At 36.7% G+C, this 20,723-nt stretch overlaps 1 protein-coding gene across 3 annotated transcripts in view; it reads left to right on the top strand.

Moving 5' to 3' along the window:
- Positions 1-206: 206 nt before the first annotated feature.
- Positions 207-20,723, top strand: part of gypc (glycophorin C (Gerbich blood group)) — a 29,761-nt gene continuing 9,244 nt past the window's right edge. Inside the window, exons 1-4 of one of the 3 annotated variants that reach the window (XM_079427601.1) lie at positions 207-542; positions 1,186-1,222; positions 3,620-3,769; positions 19,885-19,914. In XM_079427601.1, the coding sequence (XP_079283727.1) occupies positions 3,691-3,769; positions 19,885-19,914 (109 nt within the window). In that variant the 5' untranslated portion in view covers positions 207-542; positions 1,186-1,222; positions 3,620-3,690. The remainder of the gene's footprint in view (positions 543-1,185; positions 1,223-3,619; positions 3,770-19,884; positions 19,915-20,723) is intronic. The other 2 variants (XM_079427603.1, XM_079427602.1) reach the window with 2 other exon arrangements.

Raw genomic sequence — 20,723 nt, 5'->3', positions numbered from 1 at the left:
AATAAAACCATTATTAATGAAAAAAGTTTAGTTTAAAATATTAATTACACATAATTATTAATATTTTAATTTGTATTAAAATATTCAAAAATAGAACAAATGCAATATTTCACAACTGCATATTTAACAATTGCACATTTCCCTTACATAACTATTGCTGTCTGCCTCTGTCTTTCCTCTGTCTTTCCCCGTTCCCTGAGCTCAGTCTGACAACAGCTGTGTGTTATTCCAGAGGAGGAGTCTGAGTAGATGTGCTTTATTCAGGAGGAGGAGTCTGCCCAGCCATTGGTCGAACACAAGAAACTATTAGTAAAGCAGTATGTAAAGGGTGGAGTGGGTTGAAAGGGGAAGTTCACGTGCTATACCTTTAAACTTAACGCATCTAAAAACAGATCTCTGATATGATTCATGATCATATTTCCATCCTGTTAGAAAGTAAAAGAACAACTGAGCAGAGGAAGTATTTCTGTTCCTAGAAAAAGGACAGGAGAACAGCTTGCAGGCTGTGGGAGAACTTGTTGCAGACTGTTGAAGAAAAGTTGGTGAGTTAGGTTTCATTTCATATTTAAAATAAAGCCTGCTGTCATAAAATGTGCTGCTCTGCAGATTTAAATGTGAAATATAAATCATGGTACATTATTGTTAAAAGATTTTTCAGATGGTGACAAGTACTATTCTTTAACTGTCCAAATGTTTTTCTACTATTTACATACACCCAATTTTTCTCCCATCAGAACTCATTTTAACTTCATATCTAAATATGTGGCTTTCTTTCATATCTAAAAGAGAGTCTGGGTTGTGTGTAGTTTAAAAGTGTTGAGTGACAGAGATGAAACAAGCCAGGTCAGCAAATAACCACAAACACTTGTAAGAGACATCTGCCCTGCTATATTAAGCTTCACACGTACTCCAATATACTCCAAAAAAAATATTTCACAATATTCAAGTAACTTCTCTAATTCATTGATAGTAAACTCTTTGAATGATGTTTATCTAATAGGGTAGTTCACACACAAATTAAAATTATTTAATCATTTACTAAACCTCCCGTCATTCTAAACCTGCATAACATTTTTTTTTAAACACTAGAATATATTTTCGAAAATGCCATTGACTTTGATTGTATGGACCAAAAAATATAAATAAATAAACATTCATCAGAATATTTTCTTTTATTTTCTTCAGAAGAAAGAAAGTCCTACAGTTTTGGAATGACATAAGGGTGAGTAAAAGATTATATAATCGTCATTATCCATCTAACACTTATATTTTTGTACAAATAATTTTGTATTATTACCCAAAATTAAAACTTTTGTATATGTTAGCGTCTTCAAAGTTACCACCTTTTGCTTTGATTCTGCACACCCTGGTCATTCTGTTAACCAGTTTCATGAGGTGCCATCTGGGATGTTTTTAAATTGTCTTGACTCCTCCACATTTATATTGGGAGGCTTTGCTACTCATGCTGGGACTAGTACTGTATGTCCTGTTGCCTGAGGCTTGTATAAAAGCTTCAAGTGTAAATATTAGAGTAAAAGCCAGTCGTACTGGTACACAAAGCTTATATATGAGCACAGCTGACATTAACTGCTTTTTTTTAACAATAGAGAGTCAAAATTAAAACAAGCTAAAATTGCTTTATTCTAGCACTGAGTTGTGAAGAGGGAAGTAAATAAAAGTGATCTTAAATTAGAGAGTAAGAATGAGAACTTGTTTTCCATCATCGCATATAACATTTATGAGAGCTCCTCCTTCAGGTGCAGGCATAAACACAACTTCATAGAGTCTAACAAGTTTATCAATTAGTAGCCTCGTCAAACCCATCTTTTTAAAATCACAGTGTTAAAACTGAAGTTTCTAGGACTTCTATCTTGCAAGTATTACAAACTAAAAACAAGAGAATGTCAGTGTATGATAGTTTTGATATATGTAAATAAAAGAAATCCATCGCTGGTTTCAGGAAGGAAGTACAGGGTGTGGACACTGTGTGCTGATGAGAGAAGGAAATACTGTGAATGTTTCCTTTGTTTCACAGTGAGTGATAAGGCCCAAGGTCTTTAAAGGCCTCTTCCTTTGTTTAGTAACTGCCAGAAAAGTCAGCAAAGGCTAAATAAGGCCAATGGAGTTTAATCGAATGTGTCACACGGCACTATATTGTGTACACATCAACAGATCAGATCTATAGAGTAAAGCACCTAAACATATCGTTTAGAGCTGACCAGCTGGGCAAAGGCAATGACTTCCTAATTTTATTTGATTCTGATTCATAAGCCCTCAATTCAGTTCAAATTAATTCTGAATATTTCAGTTGCTATATCAAAAGACCTGTTTAAATCCCTCGCCACCTGATGGTACACTATTGTTCAAAAGTTAGGGGTCGGTAAAAAAAAAAAAAAAAGAAGCTCAGCAAGGCTACATTTATTTGATCAAAAAACAGTAAAAACATTAATAATGTGACATATTTCAATTTAAGGTAAACAAAAATGTAATTTATTTATGTGATGGGAAAGCTGAATTTTCAGCAGCCGTTACTTCAGTCTTCAGTGTCACATGATCATTCAGAAATCATTCTAATATGCTGATTTGCTGCTCAATAAACATTTCTTATTATTATCAGTTAAAAACTGTTTTGCTGTTTAATATTTTTGTGAACACTGTGACCTTGTAACATTATTTTGTAACAATATAAATGCATTTATTGACACTTTTTATCAGTTTATGACCTTGCTCAAACAAGTCTTACTGACCCAAACTTTTTGATGTTAGTGTATAACATGCATTAGGATTCAACACCACCCAGATTAGGTTGGCAGGATCCAATTTATTTTCAATGAGAGGGGCGAATGGTTACATAGTGTAGAGCAAGTGAAGTCGCATAAAACCAATAAGCAATAGAGAAGTGGACTGCACATTGTGTGGGGGTGGTGAGCCAGTATCCACCACTGACTCACTGAAATCTGCAAGACGGTTGCATCCACTTTAAAAAGCCCAGATTCATTTGACTGATTTACAGTGATGTACATGTAAAATAATAATTGCAGCTTTAAAATTAGCCTCTGATTTGTCCCTTCAAATTATTTGAATACGCTCCTCTGAGGTCAAAATCCAGTAGGAAGTTATCAACCGCCTGTTGTGTCACAAAACAGTGCTTTTTCCAGAAATTTTAAGGAACTTCATAACATAGATTCATAAAATAGCTAGAAAGCCACACAAGCCTCAGATCAACATTGCTGGCTAGAGATGTGGCATCTTGCTGCCTTTTTGTTACATTCTCTTTATGGTCTAAATGGGAAGAACATTGTGTTTGGGAGTCAGGTTCTGTTTACATTATAGAGATATTTGACCTACAATTATTGGTCTCAGCCAAAGTAAAACTTACTAAACAAACATAAATAATAAGTTAATGATAATCTAAACATGCAGTGCAGTTTACGTAAATAATTGATAACATTAGAAAACCAAGTGCAAATATTCTTCAGTATTCACGTTGGGATTTGGATGATGTAATCTGTTATGTGCTTTATCTTGGAACATAAGCGACACTCTCCTGCTATTTCCTCGCTCTGTTTCCTTGAGAGCACATTGGAGTGAAGCAATTGCCCTCTCTCTCTTTCTACAGACATTTCATCATCCCTGAGAACACTCTCCCACAGCTGTCCCCCTCAATCTCACTGCCAAATATTCCTTCACATGTCTGCAATGGCCAACTCCACAGAACGTAGCGTAACCCCTACTGAAAGCAAATTTGGCGCATCACTCATATCTATTCGTAAGTATTTTGTAGTTATGTGCACTATACTGCTGTGACGACAAAGTGCAGCATTATCAAATGGGTGTGTTTGGATGTGGACTGGTGACATTTAGAAGAGTTGCTCTGAATTTCACACACTGTTTGGAACAGAAATGACGATGTGTAAGGTATGATATATGATTGTAGTTTACATTATTCACTGCTATGTATATATATATATATATATCATGCATTGCTGAATGAAAGTGTGTATTATCAAAAAAAAAAACTTTTTAAATTACTTAATTTTTTATTTTTTGTTATTTTTTTGGAAAGAAATCAAGGCATACTATGCCTTGATTTCTTTCCAAAAAAAAAAAAAAAAAAAAATTAAGTAATTAAAAAGGTTTTTTTTTTTTTTTTTTTTTTTGATAATACACACTTTCATTCAGCAATGCATTAAATAAAAATTTTTCAAAAATTAAAAATCTTACTGACCCCAAACATTAGAACAGTATATTAATAAAAAATACCTCTCTTATATTTTCCTTATGTATAGTATATGAATATCAATCGCATGTGCTTAATCACGAGAAGGTATAGTGAAACAACTGAAACATAAAACTATTTTGTGGACCTTTTGTTGTTCCCTAACTGTTGCGTTGTACTAGTTTTGGAACTGCTGGCATATCAGAGATCTGTTTGACAGAGCATGATGGTGGTGCGGTACAGCTCTGAATATGAGATATGAAATATGTTTACTAGATCAGGAACAACCAGCTGTGAAAACATAGCCGACCGCATAACAAGCCCATAAGAGTCAAAATATAGCAAGGCTCTTGATAATCAACAGAAATCAGTATTAGTACACTTTGAGAATAATTCGCCATGAATGAATTGTACCAGCTGATAACATCCTTTGTTTACACATGTTGTTTACACTGTTTTAGCACTGGAGAGAATTATGCAAATCAGAAAGCAATGAAAACATACCCCGAAAATGAGTGCTGAGTTTACCGTGCATGGTGAAATTTCCGATCTTACAGGCCAGTTCAGGGTTGTGGGGGCTGCAGAAGACTACTGTGTCTGGCACGTTTTGGGAATGAGCTTTTACTGTAGTGAGGCTAATTTGCATGAAAAGGAGGTGAGTTAGTGTCTGGAAATACTTGATGCTAAAAAAGGGATGAGATAACATGCAAAAAGCAATTGAAAAGGGCATCATATATCATAATCCATATGAACAATGTTCTGAACAAAGTTAGACAAAATTCAAAATTGATTTGGAATTTGAATTGCATTGTTCACACCCACAGGATGTTAAAGTTAAATGACAGAAAAAAACTGTGCTAGAACATTGAGGTTGATTAATTGTGCCTGTTTATTCCCTGTTAAAACAATTAAAATAGCCATCAGAACAGATTAATGTGTATAAGAAAAGTTACATAATGTGAAACCTTATACTTACATTTTGACATATTTAATCATATTTAACGTAATTATATCTAATAATACATAGCAAACTAAATTAAGGACCTGCAATCTTTACATTAAATGTTCAACTTCCAGACCAAGCCAACAAGATTTGGGGCTGGCATTTCCTGCCATTCATTATTCCCCATTAATCTTTACAAATTTCTATAGGTGGCATTTCAAACCTTGGATAGTCGTGCATTCTGATGTTTCTAGAAATACCCAGTAGCTATGTTGTGGTATTTAAATAGTATTTCATACTGAAGAAAGTTTTAAAAACTGAACCTCATAGATGTTGTAAAGCACTTGAAATTAACTTCCACTCTGCATCTTTCTTTCATTTGATTGCTGTCTCTTAAAATTATGAAAACACAATAAAAAACACAAAAGAAGAAATACTGATTTTTATTGAACTCCATCGGGACCAAAAAAATTAAAAGTGACTATTAGAAAAGGATTCATGAAAGCCTCAGGAACAATCCCTATTTATACCCTTTTGATATACTTTTCTGTTGTTGTTTTTTGTAATTCTAAAAAGATGCTGTGTGCATTGTGTTGAAGTCATGGCACAGATGGCACAGAAACTGCGACCAGTTTCAAGGTTGTATTTTAAATCACAGGCTTAGGATCAGTTTTCAAAGAAGCGTGTTGGCATAGTGGTGTGTTTAAATAAACATTCAAAAGGGGGCATAAGCATAGGGCACAAATACATCAAAATGTATTTAAAGTAAAAATACAAAATACTGTGTGGAAAAAATACAAATACAGTATTTTGTATTTTGAAAATACACAAAATACATTTGAAATTGACCATCCAGTGAAGTAACACTATTAAGGCCTGTTTACACCAAGAACGATAATTATAAAGGTAACTATATTAGTGTAGTCTAAGTATACAATGCAGTTGTGTCATCTGTCACTAAATGCTCAAGCTCTTTAAAGCAGAAATTATTCAGATTGGCTGTCAGTGTTTTTATCATTTTTTGTGCTGTTATGGTTATAGTTGTGGTGAGCTATCTTCTATTCAATTAGATTTCCTATGTACTCACACAGGGATCTGATCCATGCTTGAGCGCGATTGACCTGTGACTGTACCATGTCCAGTGTGGTTCGTTTAACCATGCCCTGATCGCTTGAAGAGGTGGCTCGGGTGCAATACACATGTAGTGTGATTGCTAACCGTGCCAGAGCATGGAACAGTTCATTTACTATTTTTGCTATTGTTATCATTATGACAGCAAAACTCTTTACAACTAATTGGATATCACACTTTTCAATTAATTTAATTTGAGTACATTTAGATTTAGAATGGGTCTGGTTCTCATCTTATTGATGAACAGGTATAGTTTGCGAGTAAAGCTGCAAATTCCACCATTATCCTCAGTTGCCTCTATAATGTGATATCTGTCTGTTAGCGAAAGAACAATCGTGCTTGGGCTTTAGTACAAGGCAGCTGTGCCTAGTGTGAGTATTCCCTTAGAACAATTTTGTATTTATTTTTTATTTATTATTAGCATTATAGTAATCTTTGTCTTGTGGTACACACACACAGAAAGCTGTTTATTACTCATTTATCCATGTTTCTTTATCACTCTGACATGCCAATTAGATATATTTGCATACCACGACGATATAGAAACGATATAGGAAAAGTTCAATCGATTTACACTTTATATCATCGCCGACATTCACACTGTCATATCACCATAGCAAGCAGTAATGATTCAAGTTTAATGAACAAATTTGACTAGTTGATTAAACCAATATCTGACCAAAAAAATTAAAAGTAAATAGATCTCAAACAAGTAAGAAGATGGCTCAAACATTAGAGGTAAAAGCTAAGCCAAGAGAAGAGAGAAAACAAATAAGGGAAATAGGACAAGACATTGCTTTGTTCTTGGTGGAGGATAAAACAAAGTTAGAACCAGAGGGGTTGTAGATGTTTTCCAGCTACAGGACAAACACTGAGTGAGTGTGTGTGTGTGTTCCTCACAGCAACAAAACAGCAAGCCAAAAGTGTTGATTTATCTTCTGTTCTGAAAGCTCTCGCATCCAAGTCCCCCAGTATGTGATTGGAAAACATAGCAAACAAAACGGTTGTTGGTCTGTATCCCGCCACAGTCCAACAGCTGCATGCGCATTCACCTTGCATTGACACTTACGCCATGACGTTGTTTTTAATTGGGAACTGTTAAATGAAGGGCAGTCTGCACATCTGTGTTTGTAGCTGTAATGGACCACAGAGGTTATAAGCTAGTAGACTGCATTTTATCTTGCGTTATGCCAAGTTTAAGGATGGTTATGTTTGACAAACTTTCAATAATAATAAGGAGAAAAACAATTGTTTAATAATATTTTAATAATTTAATTTAAATTTTTTATAAACTTTGAAACTTTTTCACTAATTAAAAATTGCACAAAATGATTTTTGTTTTTATTTTTACATCATTATTATTACAGAAATGATCTATTTCAAATACTCAGCATTAACAAAACAAAAAACACTGCAAAAAATACTGAAATATGAAATCTCTAACACCACTACAAGACATTGTATTGGCTACACGACTACAAGATTCTTTGTCTTCTAAATTAAAATAAAATTTTGGATTAACTCCATCTAAAATCAGCTTATTCCATTTACTCTATGAATAAACAAATTTGAGAAACCTGACAAAAAAAATAGTTCAGCTAAAAAAAACAGGTAAAACACAGATGCAATGCAGTAAGTTAATTAAGCTGCTTTCTTCAGTTTTATTATGAATCTTTTGAACCAGCATGATATCATTAGGAATGAAATCCAGCTTTAAAACAGTTTGTCTCTTTGCTGCCATATTTATCAGTTTCCTGTATGTGATACTGTATGTGTATGTCCGTCCACAGGAATGTTGGAGAATCAACAGCAGGCTCTTTATATTATTACTGACGGAAACAGCCACTGTTCTCAACCAGCTGTCCCTGCAGTCACTTGACTGGCTCATGAGAGCACATGCCCATTAGTAAACTCATTGAAAAGGCTTTTTCTCACAGAGAATCACTTACTCTCAGCTTGAATGAGGGAATCTGAGAGTGTGGTGGAGAACAGAGAGGGAGAGGTATTCTTTCGAGGTGAGATGCGTGACATATGGTTGGGTGAGATAGGAACGGTTACCACTTGAGCCTCAAATCCCAGGCTGATGTGACCTCAGGCCATGAAGGAAAGAGAGAGACGGAGAGAAACACCAGATTGTTTGAGGAAATCAGTTGCAGAAAAGCAGAGATAGGGGAATAGTGAAGAGCTCTTTAACTGAGACTCCCACAGGACTGAGTGTGTGTGTGTGTGTGTGTGTGTGTGTGTGTGTGTGTGTGTAGACCTTAAAATAAAGTGTTACCACATTTTAACATCCCTCAAACCTGACTGATGCAGTCAATGCACTACCTTTTTTATTTTTCAAAAATTCACTTGCATGTAAGTCGCAATATGAAAGAAATTATCTTTCACTTCCGTTTCATTGCGACTTTAACCACCTTTAAGGTCACATAAGCAGCATGTATTTATTACGTTACCCTTCTTAGGTATTATTAAGTTTGTGGTGCGCCTCCTAGGGGTGTGTTTGACATGAAGTTGAGGAAATGACAGGCTTTGGGTAAACTTTTCCTTTCATAATGCTACACATTGTTACACAGAAAGTTTACAAATGACATAAATATGCATAAAATGGCAAGTTTTTATGTAGAACTGTGTAGATCTACATACAAAAATCTGATTCACTTGAATAGTGAAAGCTGAAAGAACATTATATTTTTCACTTTTTTCCATTTTTTTCATTAATTTTCAGTTGCAAGAAAAAAGTAGACTGCTTCCATAGCTACTTTAAAATTGTCATTTTCTGCCACCATAGGCTCCGCCCACAAAAATTGTAATCGATTTTTGCAATGCAAACACCAAAATTGGTCTATTAACTGTGAGCACAGACGGACATGTTTGGTGCATGCACACAACCTAGTGGACCTTTTGATTTGGGTCGCTTAAATCACGAGAAAATCTGCTGAAAATTACGTAATGCGGATTGTCTGTGAGCTGAACGTGAACAAGGGAAGTATACAGTACTTTGAGCTTTAATGTGTTTTCATTCTTGCATCTATGAGGAGGAGAGGCACAAAAGTTATGCTGTTGCAGCTATGCTGCTGCTTCACATACTGCTCTGCTGATGCTTGTGGTGTGAAACGGCTAATCCTTTACCTGCAGGACAGGCGGATGAAGATGGTAATGTCATGTCTGTACTTATAAACTTGCAATGGAAAGTCTGAAAACTTTAAAACCCATTCTGTACACTCAGGTTTAGGTCCCTCAGGATATTTCCACATTCCTCTTATCTTCATAGACGTGCACTCTGTCGCCTCCAGTCCTCTTTCTCAATTTGATTTTTCCTCCCCCTCAGCACCACAATCTGATTTCTGTGCCACTGAATAACTGTATCTGTGGCCAAGTGACCTCAGGGTCATTTGCAATTTTCTTCTCTTACATATTTTTCTGCGATTCTCAATCGCTCGCATAGATTAGATGTCCTAGTCCCAAAGATGATAGACTGACCTTCTCAAGGGCAAGTGCTGTCTATAGAAATGAATATCATAAAAATAATTATGCTGCTTTGATTATGGCACATGGCATTGTGAGGCATATCCAGATGATGAATGAAGCCATCTAGGCAGCAGAGGCCATTCTAAATTCATTGTGTCGCCGCTCAAAGGAAAATGTTGGATTCGCTCTTTGATGTGCGTACAGTGTCTCAAGGACGATTCACACCAGTTTATGTAAGGGTTAAAAGAGTCAAGAGTTTTGGGACGCTGACAAAGCCAAGTGACCTGTTATGACCAGAGTAAAAATACAGACATGCTAGCAAAATGAGAAACTGCAACTGACATTTCTAATCTATGGATGTCAATGGACAATATAAATGATTGTTACTGACCACTTACAGACAGAGTCTTAAAGAGTCTGTGTGAAGATTATAGATAGGAAGTGAGGGTGTTATAGAAGTAAAGAGTGGGGCTGTGTAATGGGGTGGAAGATTGAGCTGCTTGTGTTCTTAGTTGGTGGATACAGTAGTGTGTTAGGGGAAGTCGTGGCCTAATGGTTAGAGAGTCGGACTCGTAATCCAAAGGTGCGGGTTCGAGTCTCGGGCCGGCAGGGATTGTAGGTGGGGGGGAGTGAATGTCCAGCGCTCTCTCCACCCTCAATACCACGACTGAGGTGCCCTTGAGCAAGCCACCGAACCCCCAACTGCTCCCCGGGCGCCGCAGCATAAATGGCTGCCCACTGCTCCGGGTGTATATTCACTGCTGTGTGTGTGTTCACTGCTGTGTGTGTGTTCACTGCTGTGTGTGTGTTCACTGCTGTGTGTGTGTGTGTTCACTGCTGTGTGTATGCACGTTGGATGGATTAAATGCAGAGCACGAATTCCGAGTATGGGTCACCATACTTGGCAGTATGTCACTTCACATATTCTGGATGTTTTTAGCTTGAGTGAGATGAAGTTCAAATCGTAGGATGATTTCCTTAATGGAACTAAAAATTGGGTCATGGGTCAGAAAATGAGGGCATAATTCAGTGTTTTTACACTTGTACCAAACTGTTCTAACATTTGGCAGTTTTTTTGGCAGTTTGAATTTGGCTTTAAGATATCACTGTTCTGCTGTGTTCACCCTATTTTTGGTCATTTCAAAACCCTTTTCTTTATTCAGTGGAAAGCACATCAAGTTTTTTGCAGCTATTTTTTGCAGTCAAACTATAACAATGAAACATTTAGACCATTATTCGCTGAAAATCTTTCCCTTTAATGGTAGCTCTCAAATCTTGTTCATACTCACTGAAGCATTTGAAAGTGGCTGCATGACAGTTTTGATGTCAACAGTGTCATATGCCATTGGCTCTTGTGTGTCTTGTGTCTGATTATGACACATTTGAATAAATTTGCAAACTGCAGTGGAGATTCTCAGTGAAAAACTTTTCTTCACCCAAAACAATCATATTGCTTCAAAAGACTTGGAATATGTTGGAATGTGCCACATAGACAACTTTGATGGTTCTTTTATATATATATATAGCCTACTAAGGCCTGTTCACACCAAGGACTATAATAATGATATCTGTATCCATAAAGTTTTAATAATCATTCCAGTTCAATGAGAATAGGTGAGTCCCACAACCACTGTATAATGACAACAGCACAGAGGAACGATATTGATGGAATCAGTTTTTTTTTTTGATAAAACATTGACAGCCCATCAGAATAAATCCAACTTTAAAGAGCTTGAGCATTTAAAGCAGTTGACAAAAGTGCAGCACACACTTATAATAATAGTGATGGATGGGTGCTAATATAGTCATCATTATTGTTATCTTTATAGTTGAAGAGTTTGGTTCCAAAACACGATAAACGCTTTGTACTTTGTGATCAACAAACAAAAATTAGGGCTGCACGATAAATCGCATGTGATTGTCATCCACATCTCTTCAGTAAAGCCGGTTCTGTGATCTCCGTCACGTGCTTTCAGATGGAGCGGCATTTAATACACAGAGTAGATCACACCATTATCGCTTTCATAATCGCAGATGAATAGCATTCGATTATGAACGTGATATCGCGTAGCTCGTCAGTGTGTGTTTTTATTAATGCCATTGATGTTTTTGTTATATAGCATACAGTGTATAGCACTAGTCAACTAAATTAATATAACATGGCAAAGACTGATTGAATGTATTTTTAGTCCAGTGCCTGTAGGCCTATAAGATTAGTATTGACCAAGTTCAGAGGCTGTCATATGTGGATCAACTTACTTGGTTGTGTATTTTCAATATAAAAAAATAACTTTTATATTGATTCAATGGATTTAGTGCAATTTGAAGAAAAATAAAATAAAAACCATGTCATGGATTTATTGCATTTTGGGGGAAAAAAGATGAGTTTTTATAATAAATATTTGAAAATCAAAATCTGGATTTGAATTTTTAATGTTATTATAACCTAAAGATGCTATGTGAAACAGAAAATACTGGTTTTCATCTTGCCACTTTCTTGGTAAAGAAAACACATTTTTACTCAAATTAATCCAAATGTATTTATAGTGTTTTGGAACCAAACTCTTCAGTTATTGTTCTTGGTGTGAACAGGGCATTATGCAATATGGTTAAGGGGTGGGGTTACAGGGTTAAAATTTTGTGTTATACCGTTTGCTGTAATATAATCCTCAACAGAGTTGAAATTGCAGATCTGGGTTGAGGTTGGGCAGGATAAATTTTTCTCCAGCGCCGGTTCCCTTATGAGACTGCCCAGCTCAATAACAGAAATCTGTCCCTCTCTCCCCTCCTGTGCAGCACAAGCTTTCAGCACGCTTCCCACCCTCTCTCCTCCTCCAAGACGTGCTGAAAACTCACTCTATCAGTCACATCCATTACTCCCGTTTCCTTCCCTGTCTTCTGTACTTGGCTCATTTTTCTTTTAGGAATGGAGGGAGACTAGCATGTGGTTTCCTCATTCTGTCTCCTCCATCTCAGCCCAGTACTGTTATGAATTTAGGGTTATAATCACCACTGAGCTCATAGTGTAATATATGCTTGCACCTGTGCTGTCCTGGTGGCTGCCCTGTCTGTGTGTTGCATGATGCAAATCGATGCAATAGCTTGATGTGATTAACCTTCTTATGCTACTTCAGCTCTGGCCTACTGACTCAATGAATAACTCACTTACTTCTAACCCAGAAATAAATTAGTTCATGAACTATGCATGGACATAATGGGCCGGCTGCATATACATTACTTACTTTGTTTAGACAGTGTCTTTGAGGAAGTGGTTTGACCAACTAGCAGTTAACCAAGTGGTAATCAGTCTTACTTTTTGTATTAAAATTAGACCAATCTACATTTTTATGTAACTGACTTCAAAAGGTTATGTCCAAAATTAAAAATTAGATGACTAACTTTAAAGGGCCTTTGTTCATTTTCAGAACACAAATTAAGATATTTCTGATGAAATCCAAGAGCTCTCTGACCCTGCATAGACAGCAATGCAACTGAAATTTTTTTTGCATTGGAGAAAATGGTAAGAAAAATTAATTATTTTTCTTATTTTCTTTTAAAGGGGTCATATGACGTTGCTAAAAAGAACATTATTTTGTATATTTGGTGTAATGCAATGTGTTTATGCAGTTTAAGGTAAAAAAAAACACATTATTTTCCACATACTGTACATTATTTTTGCTCCTCTATGCCCCGCCTTTCTGAAACGCGTCGATTTATTCAAAGCTCATCGTTCCGAGAAGCGAGGCCTGCTCTGATTGGCCAGCTATCCAGTGCATTGTGATTGGCCGAATCCCTCAAGAGTGTGACGGAAATGTTACACCCCTTACCGTATTGTGATGCGTGTCCCGGCGCGATGACACAAAAACAATAAAACCCATTATAAACGATTATAAATGTTGCATCCAGTGGGGACATACTTACTGATTATAATGACTTATACTGTCTTTTTATGCGTCACGTTGCATCGCGCTGCGTAAACATTACCATGTCTGCATTTGTGATCAGAGAAACGACAAACAACAAGCACTACTCTACACTGCTCAAAACTCGTGTTTGAATAGTCAGTAGCAGAAACGTACTTACAGGCTGTGAGTCAAACAGTCAGACTGTCCTGCAAAGTTGGAATTGCCTCATTTCATAGAAACAGCCTTTGTGCAAGTCAGCATTGTAGGCTAACATTACTCTTCCAGGTTCAGGAAATAGTACTCCGTAAAATGCGCTGCACAGTGCACACACTCTAATATTTGGGTTGAACTGTTCTGGAACAGTGCTGTAAATACAACTTAACCACTGATTGCTAGTTGTGTCCGCTTTTGGAAGCCCAAACAAAGCAGTTTCGCTTTCACTACGAAACACAGCGTCTCCACAACATGGCGCTGGCGGTAGCAACAATACCACAGCGAGAATAAAAGTTCTGCCTTCTTTCATTGTGTGTAACTTTGGACTGTGTTTTGCAAATCTCCCCACACCGTGACGTAGACATGTGGGGGCGTGTTTAAATGAGCCGTTTCAGGGGGGCGTGGCACAGTCTTAACTTTTATATAGAATATCTCTTTGGTTTTGAGACTTTAGTATTTGCAACTTCAAGGATCCTATCTATGCACAAACCGCTTGTAACACTCCTAAGAGAAAGGAAAACTTGAAATTGCATCATATGACCCCTTTAAAAATATATTTTTAAATAAGATACATTTTCTAAGAAAAACTTCTTACAGCATTGGCACAATTTTCCTTTGTACGATAAAATGTATGCTTAAAACAACAACAACAACAACAACAACAAACTTGCAATAAGACAAGAAAATAAAATAAGATATATTTTTCTGCCAATATCTCTAATGCAATTTTTTGGTTTCTCAAGCAAATATACATACAGATTGTGTTTTGTTTTTTGCTTTGTTTTGCTGTGTCAGCCACCCAACATGTTATCTCACTGCCAAGCAATGCTTTGTTTCCGTATATATGTGCCATCACATTTACCGTAGTTAGGCACAGTTTCGTGGGCAAAATCCAATAATTTTAATTGGAATCCATGCAATCGGGAATTTTTAGTGGTGGTGAAAGATTTCCCTATGGGTTAAAGTTGATTATGCAAACAGAAATCTGCTTGGTTTAAAGTGCCTTCTGTGTGAGCTGTGCTTCATACATCACTACATTAACAGTAGACAATACACATTTTTTGCCCACAAATTTTTGCTAATGTGACTGCACCTTAAAGGTGTCAGTGATTTCTGGATCAATAGGACAATTCTTCATCACATGGGAAGGCTGATGAGCATCCTTTGGCCTTGAGACAAGCTTCCTCAATCATCAATTTTCTGATATGATCTTGCAGGGCAGTTACAGCACCAACAATACAGTGTAGAAATACAGTGACTGGTCCTCTCAAGTCTGATAGAAATGACTATCGTAAAACCTGTTTAAGAGGAGGATTTAAAGGTCTGAATAGCCTTGGTGGCATAGAGGAATCTGAGAAGAGCTCCTGACCAGTAAATGAGAGATTTATTGATGGGCTTACATGCTTTCACTCAAGGCTGTTTTGAGGCCTTTCTTGATGTGGATCTGTGCATTGCAGACATAGTAAATAATGTGATAATCAATATTTCCTTTTTACAATCTCAAGTCTGATAAGAGGTTACAAGTCATTCTGAGCTTAACACATAAAACATATTACTGTGAAGACAGCAGGTCAGTTGTACTTTAAACCTTCAAACTTTTTAATTTCATAGTGTTATGAGATGACAGGAATGAGGAGATCATGACACATAGGCACCAAAATATGATTTTTTTGCCAAAATTTAAAGACAATTATATTTCTTATTTATCATTTATACAGATGTATGACTGTAAAGATAGTTATAATATACTGTATCACACTTGCCATGCTTTCATCCTATCGGTTCTGTAAAAATAAGAAATATCATTTATTTAAATTTTTTTAAATTTTGACTAAACTTTTACAAGGACTCCCCAACATTCCCATTGGACTCTCTTGAACAACCTTGCACTAAAGGACTGTGGGAATGAATTCTCATTCTTATCTCCTCTGAAGAGCAGAAAATATGTCAAACAGTGTGAAATGCATTAGGAATTTTTGGAGGATTCGACATAGACTTTCGACTATGTGGTGGCCTTATTCTTCCTCACTGTGACTGCTGCACCACAGAAAAATGTATCTAATTAAAATATGTTGATTAACTAGTACTGAGCATTTGTATGGTTTGTTAGAGGTTCATTATAAGCTGAGGCTTCTCTGCAGTTCCCTCGGGTTATCATCTATTGTCAATGTCCTTACTGGCAATGGGCTATTTAAGGGGAAGCTGCTTAGCTTTTAATGCTTCTTCACATAGTAGGATTTAGGCTTACATTTTACAACCGGCTGATTTAAAGCTGAAGTGTGTAATTTGTTAAATTTTTTAAAATATTTTTTACTGTAATATTCGGTAGCAACTATAAGAAATCCGCTGGGTTGATTTTCACTGAAAACAAATGTCTCTGTATATATATATAAATGACAGAAATTGCCTAAGTGAGATGGACTTTAAGGTTTCAAGTGCACCTGCGTCTGTCCATTTGTAAGCTGCTCTTTTAAAAGGATGATGAATAATAAACAACAGCCAATCATCTGAGAAGTGAGTGAGAGAGAAAGAGAGTGAGAAGAAAGGAGTGTCTAAGAGCGAGTTTAGTGAGGCGTTTAGTGGCTGTTTTCACTCTTACTTTGGCACAGGCAGTTGGCCACAGTCGAGTGCTTTCCTGACAGACATCGGCGCTGTTAATTCTCTACATGAAACATGAAGGCCTGCCCTGACACTTCATCACCTTAGAGATGAGACAAGGACCTCTATTCCTGCGGTTTTGACAATGTACTATAGAGCCTGCCTAGGGAGATGATGGGACTTCTGTGGTACATTTAGTGAAATCAAAGAGAGCGGCAGAATCAGCATGAAAAAATATATAGATTCTGGACAACAAGAGGAAGCTGTATATTTGGTGTCTTCTTCAAGAACTGATGAAGAATAAATAAATCAATTTCAACTACATTACATGTCTAAAAGTAGGCTATTTAGGGCTAGTTTTACCCTAGTTATCCAGTGTGTGTGAGGCTAACGGTGAGAGCCAGATCATTGGTTGTCCCCATGAATAAAATGTTCAGATCAGAGCTAAATGCCATTGCTTTGGTAGTTCTCCAATTTGCTGAAATTTGGACAGATTTACAGTTTGGACACTGGGCAGAGCAACAATGATAAATTTGCATTAATTCAAGCTGGAAAATTATCAGCTTAATGCGTTTCCCACCCAAGAACTGAAGGGACTGGAATTCATTCTGGCTCCTGGTTTTGCTGCCCATCGGGAGACAATTACCAGTGCGCTTCAAAAGCCGGCTTTGGGCAAGATTAGCTCCACTTCTGGGAAGGTGATGAAAGCAAATGTCTTGCTGCTGGGTTTGCTCTGCCCTGGGTCTGTGTGGCAGAAGTGAGAGAGAGGGTGGAATGCCTTTGGCCCTCATCATCTTTCAGGTCCAGCCCGTCGGCTTTCATGGCAGGCTGTGAAAAAAAAGAAGCTGTTCTTCAGATCTGGCCACACAGCACAGATGTCCTCCTCCATGTCACAGCGGCTGGTGGATTTCACTAACGAGGCTAACGAGGGGACGCCTCCAGGCGAGACAGGCTCCCTCGTGTTTGCATGGCAAATTTAGCAGAGATTTAATCTGTCCTGGGGTGCTGTGGCTCTACGCTGAGTGTGACTTAGAAAGATCTTTTATAATGGGCTTAACATCCACTATACCAAGAATTTATGTTCTAAAATAAGAGCTATATCCGTAATCCACCATATATTTTAGCCTGAAATTTCTGGTCTCCCTGTGCCACACATGACACAGCGTGTCATAGTAGATTTCTAATTATACTCTTCAGCTTTAAATCTATCTTAATTTAATACGCAGATACGGGTAACAGTAAGCCATTTGTGCTGTGGCGCTATCAAAACATTGCTTTGTTTGTTTCAGCATTTGATAGAGTAACATCGGCTCAGCCAGTGGTGAGTTTGTGGCAAAATTGTTTGAAAGCGACCATTATTTTAGTAATTCAGCTCGGTGAAGCCAGTGGTGCAGAAATTCCACACTTCAGCTACAAGTCCTAAATAGATTTCAACATTTTGCTTCTCTAGTCACTGAATGGAAACAAAAACGTGACCTGTGAGATATAAAAACATGTCCTTCATGCCCTTTTTGAAGGATTCAACTTTCCAAACTTTTTCGACCAGCATTCTTAAAGGTTCTTGTGTACATTACAGAAGCAAAGGTTTTCAATTACCAATGTTAATGAAGAAATTTACAGTCACCCAACCCATAATTAATTTATTGCATCAAGTGAAAGTGAAAGGAAAGTAGAAATTTTGGAAAGGAAATTGTCCAATAACGGGAATAAGAAAACGTGATGATCACGTGACCTCAGTCATGACCTCCATAAGGTGGCCTGTTCCATATACAAAAACAGCTTTTATTAGATTGCTCATACAACTCATGTTGGTGTATATGATATAATTTTTTTTTTTATATGGTTATTGGGTTAAGGTGTAAGGGATGGGTCAACAGTGTAATTATAAATGCAATTACAGAAATTAATTACAGATGTAATTGCATATAGGTATTTTTACAAATATAAGTACAATGTAAAAACATGTATGTTCACAATAAGTGCATTGTATCAAATTATTCATTTAAATGTAAGAACATAGTAGTTAAGGCCACCTTATATAAAGTGCGACCTGATATTTTAATAAAAAAGTGGATGAATAATTCTCAATAAGATTAAAAGCATGCATTTAGAAAATAGACGTTTTCATGTCATTCCGACTTTAATAATCATACTGAAAAGGCATCTGTCTTTATTTTCTGGAAGAGCTCAGAGTGTACAGCACACACTGTTCTCCAACTGTTTAAATAATATGGTCAGGAGTCCAGAGGATTCAAAGTACAATTTAAAGTACAATGTACTTTTTTTTTGGCTTCATTAGATCTCACTACTGATTCACTGCTCTTAGAAGAAGCTAAGAGAGGTTTTATGGACAGTTTTGAGGTTAGCAGGTCACACACAATGATGAAGACTCACAGTAAAAGCATGTGCTACTTTGTGAAACAAACCAGAAACTCTATTACAGAGATATTTCATAGTTGTAATAAAGTTTTGAGGAAAGATACTGCAGAGGTTGCCGTTTTTATTTATTTATTTATATTTTCATATCACTACACCTTTTTTAAAATGACAACTAATTATTGAACTCATTGAATGAGACATTAAAGATCACATGAGTGGTTGTTATACCTTCAAACACACCTTCATGCCCTTCACCTTACCCAAATGTGAATGTTCTGTGTCTCCTTAATTACTCCAAATATAATCACGCTGTAAACACCATATCACAATGAGCTTTTAATCACAATGTAACAGGTTATTAGACTCTAATGAGGGAGCTTAATTGTTCATGTTTGGGGGGCATCTGCTTGGTCAAACCTGCATTATCCTTTCTGTTTAAAAATAGTTTGGGGGTCTCACTAGATCTATCTCCATTTTGAGAGCAACATGTTTGATTTGCCTGTCCTTCAGTGAAAGTCAAGTCAATGCAGCAGATGTTGCCTTTGCAATAATTCATGATTATCTTCAATCACTTTCTTTAATGAGCTTTTTGTCCCCATGGTGACGAAGAGAATGAGTCTCACTGCAATACAATGGGAGGAGACAGCTGTCTATAAAAACAAAGCATCATGAAAGATTCACGTGTGCTATTATAACACAGGAGGAAAGTCAACAGTACGTGTTTTGTGAGGGATCAGTGAGGCGGGAAGGATCTTGTTGTAGAGTTAGATGGCTGCACTGCAGCACTCCTAAAAAAACACTAATTTAGAAGAGATCGAACAGAGCTAACTTTGATAACATGTTTCCTTTGATAAAATGTAGAGACATTTATGCTTAAAATCAGTGGAGGCTAATAGTAGAACTGGCACTATATTACAAAATGGACAAAATTTAATATGTGATATGAGCATTCTTATTCAAAAATAAAATTCAGTTTGTCACACTATAACCAATTTTGCTTCATCGGAATATTTTCTTCTTGTCTTTAGAGGGACCATACTTTGAAGCCATAGTTGGAGGTAAGTGTAGTAGCTCACATACTTTCACATATCTAATATGCCTTAATCTCACTACATTGTAAAACTGTGCATCTTTTACCTTAAGTCAATATTTCTACCTAATTTGAACCGTTAAATATTACTTTTGTAAGGGCTGCTTTCCCGAGAGCATCGTAAAGCCTAGGTAGAGACCATTGGTGTCAATTGTTTCTGCAATCTACTTAAGCTTATGGGCATTTAGGTCTGGACATAGTTGTTTTTTGAGCCGGTCACCTGAGCTGTAAATGTCATGTGACTAATTACTCCGGAGGCACAGAAAAATTATGTGGTAGATGACAAAATAGGAACACGGACAGTCCAAAACAACGATTCTAAACAGCAATATAAATGGCAGCAGGCAGAGGATAATATCCATTTTCAATTCCAAATATCCAGCTTTCCAGAGCAAAACTGGGCACTGGTAAAATATCTTCTATATGATAATGACATATTAGCAATATGTTACTTATTCAAAGTACATGGCTGTCAGTGGTGAAAGATGCTTTTTGCCTCCAGAGAGTGTAGTTACAAGAACATTTTGAGAACAGCACTTTGATGATGGTCAGAGAGGCTTGGAAGATTTCTGTACAAATGAGAGGTAATTTGTGCACAAGATGTTTCCTGGCCTCAGAAGATCTCTGGCTGAGCGAAAAAAAAAAGAAAAAAAAAGTACCAGTAACACAGTGGTCTCACTTTAGCTCATTTACACATGAATAATCAGTGTGTGGGTTTGTTCTCAACACTGAAGTAATTGGAATCAGTAAACCTCAGCAGGGTTCTAATGATACATG

The sequence above is a fragment of the Barbus barbus genome, assembly GCF_936440315.1.
Source record: "Barbus barbus genome assembly, chromosome: 10".
NCBI classification, from domain to species: Eukaryota; Metazoa; Chordata; class Actinopteri; order Cypriniformes; family Cyprinidae; genus Barbus; species Barbus barbus.
Note: the sequence above shows the minus strand (reverse complement) of the source record. Positions and strands in the feature narration are given on the sequence as shown.